Raw genomic sequence first — 11295 nt, 5'->3', positions numbered from 1 at the left:
ATTAAAACATGATAACTGATAACTGATAATGATAAGTGAATGAATGAATAGTTTACTTTATTTATATAATGTTGCTATAACCTAAAATATCCCCACGATTGAAATTTGAGATTCACTTTTCATCTAAAATCACTTTTAATTTTTATATATGCCGAAGGATCCTTGCAAGAAATTCGCCTGCGATATTCAAAGATGTCTCGTTGGTAAGTTTTTGCACTAATATTTAATTTACGAAACATTTCGGCGACATCCGACATAATTGTAGTCGCCATCTTTGCTTCAATCTTTCAGTCGCCTACAGATTTGCGGGCGTTTCGTCGCCGTTTTTCAATGTTTTGCTCAAATAAAGCGTTATTATTCTGTTCAAAAGCAACGTAAAAAAACTTTCACACCAATTGCGTAACAGTTAAATGTGAAAATGAGTTTTTTCGGATTCGGACAAACCGCGGATATCGAAATCGTGTTCGACGATGCTGACAAACGGAAGGTTGCCGAAGTTAAGACGGACGATGGTAAAAAGGAGAAGTTGTTGCTATATTACGACGGTGAAACCGTGTCGGGGAGGGTCAACGTGACGTTGCGTAAACCGGGATCAAAGTTGGAGCATCAAGGAATAAAAGTGGAGTTAATCGGACAAATCGAGTTGTTTTACGACAGAGGTAACCACCACGAGTTTATATCGCTGGTGAAGGAGCTGGCGCGGCCAGGCGACCTCCTGCAACACACGTCATACCCATTCGAGTTTGCGAACGTCGAGAAACCGTACGAAGTTTACACAGGAGCCAACGTCAGACTGAGGTACTTCTTGCGTGCGACTATCGTCCGCCGCTTGACAGACGTCATCAAAGAGGTAGATATAGCCGTCCACACGCTGTGCAGCTACCCCGACGTGCTCAACTCCATAAAAATGGAGGTGGGCATCGAAGATTGTCTGCACATAGAGTTTGAGTACAACAAATCAAAGTATCACCTGAAAGATGTGATAGTAGGTAAAATATACTTCCTCCTTGTCCGCATAAAGATTAAGCACATGGAAATATCCATCATAAAGAGAGAAACCACTGGCTCTGGTCCCAATACATTTACGGAAAATGAAACGGTGGCCAAGTACGAGATAATGGATGGTGCACCAGTGAGAGGAGAAAGTATTCCTATAAGAGTATTTTTAGCTGGTTACGATCTTACACCTACAATGAGGGATATAAATAATAAGTTTTCAGTTAGGTATTACCTGAATCTGGTACTTATGGACACAGAAGACAGGCGTTACTTTAAACAGCAGGAGGTTACCTTGTGGAGGAAAAGTGATAAATCACGGTTGCCATTACACAATCCTCACCATCCACAAAACCTTACCTCAGGGTCTCCACTGCGGCAACTAAGTGCATCTAGTGAAGAGAACTCTGCGAGGGGCGTCTCTCCCACTATACCGGAGAGTGCACTTCAGAGGTCTGTCTCTCCTCCCATGCCCAACATAGAAACACATAATGGGCCCACACAAATGGAGCAAGAGGAACCCGATCTATTACCAACCAAACTGGCCAATACACACATTCAGCACAATGAAACTGAAAATCCTGACATTGCCAACGATAAACCAGTGGAACAACCCAAGGTTGCAGAGAAACCACTAGATAAACCCCAACTCGAAGAACCAATTGCAGAAAAAGTGCCTGAAAAACCACAGATTTCAGAAAAGCCATCCATAGCAACAAAAGCAGCAGTAGAAAAACCGATAGCAGAAAAAATTGCAGTAGCAGAGAAGCCATTACTAGCAGAGAAGCCATTGCTAGCGGAGAAACCACAAGTCGCAGAGAAACCAACCATTGCCGAAAAGCCTGTGTTGTCGCGGCCAGAAAGTGTGGAGGCTGCACCGAGTCAATAGCCTATATTTACATGTGCGGTAACCATGTCTGTTACCGACGAAATGAACTGTGTGTTTTCATACATGAAAACAGTTGTTTAAACCAAAAGTTTAAACTGAAAGGTACATTGTTGAGGTTTGCTTGAAGTTACTTTAAATGCAAATTGAATAAACAAACCCAAATCTACTATTAAATAGGCTGGTAAGTATTTAGTACAGTTTGTAATTGATTGAAGACATAAACCCCTGAACCAAATTTAGTGCCACTTAAAAGTCTATAATTATGAAATTGACTTTGTGATTCAAAAATACTTTATTTGAGTAAGTCTTTAAGGTAGTGATAATCAGTGATGAACAATAAAGCAATAAATTGGAATTGTTATTACGATTGGATTACAATTGTTATCCAGTATAGGGAATTATAATTGTCATTTGATTATAATGGTATATTCAATAAATTAGATTACAATTGTTATCCAGATTATGCAATTATAATTGTCATTTGATTATAATTGTATATTCAATAAATTAGATAACAATTATTGTCATCAGATTTATTTTTTTGGAATAAATTAGATGACAATTGTAGTCCAATATATCGGATAACAATTGCCATCCAATACATTGGATTACAATTGTCATCTAATGCATTGGATTACAATTGTCATCTGATATATTGGACTACAATTGTCATCTAATTCATTGGATTGCAATTGTGATTTGATATATTGACTATTGCATAGCAAAGGTATTATAAACCAACAAAAACAAATCTACCTACAGTGCATAAAGAAATCAGCCTATGAGCCATAGACTTTATACATTTAGGCTGATTTGCCTGTAATGTTGCATTTTCATTGAAAATGGACTATACAACAAAGTTTTTTATAACACATTAGGTAAAGTTCCATCATATTACATTACATTTCCATTATGATTGATTGTATTTGATGAATATGAATAACTTTGCTCAGCTTGTTGGCTTAGTTTTTAAGCTTAATAATTTAATACACACTAATAGATAGAGATAAAGTCCTTCAAAAACTTTATGAGGTAACATAATTTTATTTTAAGATCTAAGATCATTATAATTTTAACAAATTACCCATTTGTTCATTTAATTCCATTAGGATTTTGACACCTATTAATTACTTTACATGCAAGTAGGTAATACACGTTAATTTGAAACTTGACAAGGCAAAGTCATTGTAGGTCGAGATACAAGACTGTTTAAAAAAAAATATGATAGCAAGTAAATACAATTTACCTGCCGGTAATATAATCCGAATATTAATTTAAATTGTATTAATATTGTTTAAATGAAACTATATTAATTCACGACAAGATTTTTTGGCCAATCAAAATGATTGTAGCTTTCACAATTGGTATCTAAGTTTGGGCAAAGGGGCGCTAGATCAAATAACATCGATATAAAAAAAAATGCTGTATAGTTTTTTACAAAACCCATGTAGCAATATTATATTCATTAATTTATAACTTTATATTATTACAGTCTTATAGAAAAAAATGAGAATTATGACAACATTTTTAATTCATAAAGTAACACTGTATTTATTTATAGAAGTCAATATTTAATCCCATTATTTTAATTTAAGCTTAGCATACTGCTGTAGACACATATACAAAAATTGTACAAAAATTTGTTCAGAATCAATTCAAATGGCTAATATTAAAAAATGATTGTTGAAATGAAAATTAGAACTATTGATAATATTATAACAATATTCATCAATTTCATTAAAAAAAAAAACATATATTTTAACAATAAACATATAAATCTGGCAAAAAGTCAAATACCTACAGCCAAACATAACCTCTGTTTTAAAATTGTTTTTTTATACATTCACACCAATACACGAAATTCACTACATAGATCTTACATAACTTATGAGCTGAAATAGATATCTGGTAACTATCCATCTGATTATCCTATTTTAAAAATGTACTCAGGCACAGTTATCCGCCCTCTTTGATATGACGCGAGTATATTAAAGTGGGCGAATAATTGTGCCTTTGAGTATATATACTTTAATATACTCAGCAACTTATTATTCGGCTACAGGTTTGACTGAATATTTATATCCAGCAATTTCAGCTCTAAAAACATCTACGTAGTTCTTGTGTAAAAATTTCAATGAATTTTAATGACAATATATTTTATTTATTAACAAATCAAAGTTTAAGTTATAATTTGTTTGAATACCAATAATTATGGTCCATAAAATTCATAAAACACAATGAATCATACATTTTGTGCTAATAAATCAAGTATAAAATTATGTAGATAGTAGATAACATCTGAATGCCTGATTTCATAATAGTGCCATTAATTTTAGTATGATTTATATGAATTAACAAAACCAGTTGTTTGTTGAATATTTACATAGACATGATTGCACACATGATAATATTATAGTATAGCTAACATATCAACGGCTTTTAATATATTTTTTAAACATACTACATTTTTTTGTGGTAGATACCGTAACATAACTTTATATAGGGTGTTGTGAATGTGTTATCTACCATTGTAGAAATATGTTGCAACTAGAAAAGTGATAGCCTAGCGATTACAATGTGCTGATTTTCAATGAGGTCATGGCTTTTATTATTTTTCTTGCAATAAATCAATTTATTGCACCTGGCTTACAGTCAGTTTGCTAGTACATACAAAACATGAGAGTCTAGTTTGTACAAAATAATTTTCAACTCCATTGTTATTTTTGAAAGATTTGCTTTGTACTCTTTTTTTCCTGACACCCCAATATATTTTATGTAACACATCTTGCTTGTGTGTTATGTATAGACAGAGAAATCAATAGATTACTTGTCAATTGTTAAACTTGTTTAGTACTTTGTTGTGCCTGAAAAGACACAGTCCCCCCTAGCCAAGTGGCGCGTCGATGATGTATGGGAATTTGCTATCAACAGATCACGTGATCAAGGTCATTCCCTTACATATTTCTAGTTTTCGAAGCGTTAGTGATCGTAGAAAGAGAATCGACATACCACTTGGCTAGGGGGGCAGGTCATGACACCAAATATTGAATTGTTTCGTCTCGTTTCTTTACAGAGTCCACTCTTATGTTGTTCTCTTTTTGAGAGATGTGAGGAATTAGTCAGGGCTCTGTAGTAAATTTTGTACAACTGGTTACTATCAAGTTAATTTAAAAGTAGCTGATTTGTTTTAGTGTCGCTTAATTAATAGTTATACAACTTAACAGCTACAATATCCTACAAATTGCGTGGTACATTATCTCGTTCCGACGCTCAGAAAATTTTATGTCCTGGTAACTCTGTTACTGCTTACCAGCTACCAGAAACAAGAAGTTGATTGTCTCATCGAGATGAAGCTACTCATGAAAAATTAACTTGATAGTAATCTGTTGTAAAAAATGTTCTATCAATCCCAGACTAAATGCTTTCAATCTGTCTATTTACTTCTCTATCTACAGCAAACGGGGATGATGACTAGGTTTTAATATATTGATTTTTATAAGACACTCTGGTAAATAAAGTAACTAAACTAACTATTAAGTAAAAACCAAAGCTTGTCTAGATGTTTGCAAAAAATTTTAATAAAAAAAATTCAACCGACTTCCAACTAAAAAATTAACCTAAACTAAAAAGCAAAAAATAACATCTTACTTATGTGCTACCTTCTGATCAGTTTGAAGGCGGTGCCAAGCCAGTGATGTTTTAATTTAAGCCGTTTAAATTACAAAATTTCTGTGGTTCTTTCAGAAACGGCTTTAATTAAAACATCACTGGCTTGGCACCGCCTTCAAACTGATCAGAAGGTAGCACATAAGTAAGATGTTATTTTTTGCTTTTTAGTTTAGGTTAATTTTTTAGTTGGAAGTCGGTTGAATTTTTTTTTATTAAAATTTTTATTTTTTAATTTTTAGTGTTAGCACACCCACTGAGTGTGAACAAAAATTAATAAGCAATTAGTTGAAACGTTATTTTCTTATGATAAGTATCTAAGTCCTACAATCCCAATTTTAAAAATACTACCTTAACTCATATACAAAATTTCACTCCCCCTTTATCCACACGTAATATGAATATTCATAAAATCGTGAAAGGTGACTGTCCTCCGTCTTCATCACCAGACCCCCTATGCAGTCACATTCTCATCAATTTAAATTTATCAAGTCCAAACACAAGGTAGCTACTGTGAACCGTCGAGGAGTTCCCTTAACTCTCCTTCATCTTCGTCACCAGACCTCTAATACAGTCACAATCCATCTAGGTGGAAAGTTCTCATCAATACAAAATGATCAAGTCAAAACACAAGGTAGCTACTGTGAACCGTTGAGGAGTTCCCTTAACTATCCTTCGTCTTCATCACCAGACCCCTAATACAGTCACAACCCATCTAGGTGGAAAGTTTTCATCAATACAAATTTATCAAGTCCAAACACAAGGTAGCTACTGTGAACCGTTGAGGAGTTCTCTTAACTGTCATTCGTCTTCATCATCAGACCCTTAATACAGTCACAACCCATCTAGGTGGAAAGTTCTCATCAATACAAATAAATCAAGCCCAAACAAAAGGTACCTGCTGTAAATCGTTGACGAGTTCCATCGTCTGTGTTTCGGCTCCATCATCAGACCAACTCCAGACCTTCATAAAAGTGTAGTGGTTTAAAATAACTTATGGAAACACTAACAAACGCACTAGCCGTCCCTACAATTTTCGAAAGTTCCCCTCGATTTCTCCAGGATACCATCATCAGATCCTGACATGAAAAAAATGGGACCACCCTGGAATGAAACCCTTCAAAACAAAAAAAGAATTTTCAAAATCGGTCCACAAATGACGGAATTATCGCTGGACATACATAAAAAAAAAAAAAAAAAAAAAAAAAAAAAAAAAAACATACATACAGCCGAACGTAGAACCTCCTCCTTTTTGGAAGTCGGTTAAAAATAAATGAAATTATAAAATTTCAAAATCTACTAAAATTCTTTTATCGTAACATTTTTCAATATTCTAACGACCAGCGAATCAACGACGTCATTAATTCGTGTCATTTTATGGGGCGTTTTTCAGGGATCCGCGGCAGCGCCGCAAATCTGACCTTTTAAATCCCTGTAGTTCCGAAAGTAATGATCGCAGATACCCTGTTACTTTTACAAAATTGCTTTACTATCAGCATACCTCTAATATAAATATAATTTAAAAACTGTCATCATCCCTATCTACTCACACAAGCTAATATGTAATATGTCGAGTAAAAATAATTTACATATAAGTTGACAAAGCCGTGACTTCTGATTAAGCATATTTGCACATGTTAAGCAAACTGTTACGATGTATATTAATCATATGCATAGGCTATTATGTTATTTACAATGATATGTATCGAGTGGTTCAGTTTCGTGAACTGCTGGCAACATGAACATCAATTTGTTCCAATTGAAACTATTGCAGTACGATATCAATTGAGTTTATCAGGAAATACGATGAACATCGCCTGTTTGTCCATTTTGTAATACCTAAATAAGGTTTTGTATAGCATAAAAAGTTCGTAACATTCTTAGCCTATTCTCACGCATATTTGTGTGACCTTAGAACCATTATTTATGATGGAGAAATTTCATAAGTTTATATATATTTGTTATATGAATATTTGTCCGCGCATATCCCGTAGTCTAGGCCGGATTTTGCAAAATTCTCAAGAGTATACTCCAACTGTGTGAATTGTGTTTTCTTAAGTTCGAATACAATTTTAAAAAATAGACTCCCTAACTTTCATCATCATTATTAATAACCCATATTTGGCTCACTGTTGAGTACGGGTCTTCTCTCAGAGTGAAAATGATGCACTCAATATGTCCTGTCAACGGAACTGCCCTTTCATTAAACCAGAGGTTCCCAAACTATTTTTTTCATAGACCACTTTCTAATTTAACTGGTTCTGGTGGACCCCCTGCTAAATTTATATCCAAAATTCGACAAAAATAGTGATTAGATTCACCTATGGAAATTATTGTTTCAGCTGAATCAACAGCCACCACAAAATAACAGTTTTCCAATAAAAAAGTGAGAATTGATTACTTAGTTAATTAATTAATAGCGCTGTGAGTGAATAGAAAAAAGTAAAATTATCGTTTACGAATCGTGAGCCCCTTTTATGTCACGTCAGCGTAGAGTCCCGCCGAGACTTCTGTATACCCCTGAGGGGTCCACCTGAGGGGGTCGACCTCTTCGGGAATCGATGATCTAAATTCTAAACGTTCGACCATTCAACCCTGTCCTAGACCTATTTTAGGAAAACATCAAATCACGTGAAAGGGGCGGAGCTCGCAATACAGCGCGGGCGCATATATGTTTATCAATGGCAAACAGTTGGTCACGTGATGTGATGTGGCTGCTTGACGTTGGCTTGCACAAGGCTTTTAAGTAGGGACTGCACTATACGTACAAAGTGAAAAATCCGTTCACTTTTTGCAATTTGGGTTCGCAATGAGTCCTCAGGGTTAGTAGTGGATGTTTGTGTTTTTTGTTTCACTACAGGGATACATACTAGGCGATAGAGAGCTTAGATTTGTTCCAATGTTACTGTATTTGTCAAGCTTAAGGGTGATAATGATAATGATAATGATAATGATGAAAAATGGTATATCGTGCTCACCGAGGCACAATGGCACCTATTCACAGCTGAGAATGTTTACCGAGAGTTTGTTGGAAGAAAGAGAAGCTTCCACAGTCTGACCCAGGTTTCGAACTTGGGACCTCGAGAACCGATGCTAAATTGACTAATTTCTGGACGAACAAGGCAGATAAAGTGTATTTTATATATTAAACTAACGATATTTTAAAATGCAAGGTAGTTTATACATGTTGGTAAACAATACAATTATTGTGACTTTCTTGATTTGTGGGATAAACAGGATTAAAATAAGGGTTCCGTTTTTGTACGTACGTACGTAGTACATAAGTTAGGAACCCTAAAAACAGGTGAAATTTAACTTTTATGAATCTTTTTGAAGATAAGGGACCGATTTGAAAGTTCATTTTTGGGAAAATGTTCTTAGCTTTGAAGAATTGTTGAAGAAGCCAATAGTAAGATATGTATCAATATTTTTTCATTATGATGAAAATAACTTAAACATTGCCGACATTGGTCGGATGAATTCCAATTTTTTTTTTATTAAATTAAAATTAAAAAAAATCATCTATAATATGAAAAATAAGAACATAGTTTGCCAATGGAATCTCAATCGTTCTCTTTTAAAAAATGTGTGAGAAAAGGCTAAGTATTTTTTTTTTATTCTGCGGTCACGTAAGAAACTAATACGCTTGTTTACTCGAGTACGGAAAAAAATTCAAGGACATTTATGTATGGCAACTAATTTGTTATTATATAATGTTTGGCTCGTGTTATAAGAATAACTAAATATAGAATGGAATCTTATGTGCATGCCCTAACGTCGCGTCATACTCGTATACATGCCCTCCCGGCCTGCAACACCCCGCTGTCGCCTGTGGATTTTGTTAGGGTTGTCAATAACTAAGCAACCATTATATTTTATTATTATTTTATGTTAATTTTAATTCGAAAAATCATAAAAAATAAATGCGTCTGGCACGAGATTTACGTTTCAATGATACTGGTTATTCTTAATTGTTATGGTTACGGTAACATGTATATTATGAATAGTTTATAATTAGTGATGTAAAATAAATGAATTGGCAATAATATTTAAATTGGACCCCGTGTATAGACAGAAATTGTAAATTCATTATCGAAGGGGTTAGAATAGAAATCGTTTTCAAATGACGAATTTTTGGTTTGAGTAATAAAATGAAGTTTGAAAAACTTGATCCGAGCTACACATATTCTGTATGATAGGTTAAGGCGACAATTTGTATGACAGAGATTCAAAATATTGATATTCTGATCCCTTCAATATGTATGAATGTTAACTATAAACATACATTTTTATGTATTATATTTTACTTGAGAAAGTGGCATGTTATTTAAGCGAAATGAATCTTGATACTATTTGTCTGTAAAAAGTATACTATGTACTAAAAATTATTTGATTGTAACTAAATGATTAATAATAGTTACTTAGGTTTAAAAAGTTGTTAACTGTGGAGACAAAAATGTATAGTTGTGTGTTTACATTGCAACTTTAGGACATACCACACATCGATATCTTTACCATACACACATATTAATAGACAAACTGATACATATAACAGGTCCAAACATGTCGTTAAAATAAAAAAAAAATCAAAATTTTTTTTTGTATGAAATTATTTTGTTAGCTCCACATTTTATTCCATAACTTTTTATGAGTAGGTCGACACTAATAATATTTTTTGCATATACCTTACAAATCTGTGTTACCTACGTAATTTTGATGTCCTTTCTTGTCACAGATCTGACACAATGACGATCGTTAAAACTGAATTAGTGCCTGGCTCAAGCCGTTTTCCTATATCAATAGAGAATTGAGTATTTTTTCTAATTTTCAAAATTCTAATTTAAATGTGGAGCCCTTAAAATACAAACTAGACAGCATTCCGACGTTGGTTTGTTGGAAATTATACTTACACTGATTCAAGTATAAATTTCTACGCCTCTAGCCGTGTTACAATTCGATTCGCTTTCTACAAACGCTAACACTTCGAAAACTAAAAAATTCATGGGAATGACATTCGTTATCGATAGATCACATGATCAAGCTATCAATCGGATATGTCTTATCATACATTTTCTTTTTCGAAGCATTGGCGTTTGTAGAAAGTATCGATATTTAAAATGGCAAAACGTCGCGTCGTGTCTTTAGTCTGATGTATAGTCTTCTTTATAATACCCGCTCTTCGCGTTGGCGAGTACCATGGCCAATACGTTGGCCATTATGTAATGCGTCTGTAATATCTTTACCACAATATTCGCCATAGTATTGGCCAATTTAAGAGCGGGCATAAGTCACACGAAACATTTGTTTGTTTTTATATGAACTACCCACAGTTGGCTTTATGTTATACGGAAAATAAAATTATAGTTATCCTTTATTCTTTATGTATAAATTAGAGAGTCCATGTTATATTGTATTTTGTTATTGTCTTCAGATTGATTTTAGCATTGTATTTGTATATTGAAAATCTTGTCTCCCGTGAGATCAAAGGTGAGCATGTCGATTATATCATATTGTTAATAAAATATATGTATAAACTGCTGATGTGGCTTTTTATTTAGTACTTTTATTAATTTTTAGTCATTAGCCTATTTTAATAGCTCACAACTGGGGCTCGTATTGATCGGCAGACACTTCTCAGCTTTAAGGAGACCTTTAAGTTAAAGTTTGCACTATATCAGTTTATTCTAGGAGTTGCTACTAAGTGATTATCGAAATTCTCATATTATATCGAGGAAAAAGTAAAA

At 33.8% G+C, this 11295-nt stretch overlaps 1 protein-coding gene across 1 annotated transcript; it reads left to right on the top strand.

The window, feature by feature from the left end:
* Positions 1 to 261: 261 nt before the first annotated feature.
* Positions 262 to 11090, top strand: LOC112051196 (vacuolar protein sorting-associated protein 26B-like). Its single transcript, XM_052887025.1, has one exon. It carries the CDS (start codon positions 419 to 421, stop codon positions 1883 to 1885), a length of 1467 nt encoding a protein of 488 aa, XP_052742985.1. The 5' UTR covers positions 262 to 418; the 3' UTR covers positions 1886 to 11090.
* The last annotated feature ends 205 nt before the right edge of the window (positions 11091 to 11295 follow it).

The sequence above is a fragment of the Bicyclus anynana genome, chromosome 18, assembly GCF_947172395.1.
Source record: "Bicyclus anynana chromosome 18, ilBicAnyn1.1, whole genome shotgun sequence".
Classification (NCBI taxonomy): Eukaryota; Metazoa; Arthropoda; class Insecta; order Lepidoptera; family Nymphalidae; genus Bicyclus; species Bicyclus anynana.
Note: the sequence above shows the minus strand (reverse complement) of the source record. Positions and strands in the feature narration are given on the sequence as shown.

Bases quoted from the DNA above. Each gene is read 5' to 3' on its own strand.
- LOC112051196 (XM_052887025.1), top strand. From the start codon at position 419: ATGAGTTTTTTCGGATTCGGACAAACCGCGGATATCGAAATCGTGTTC.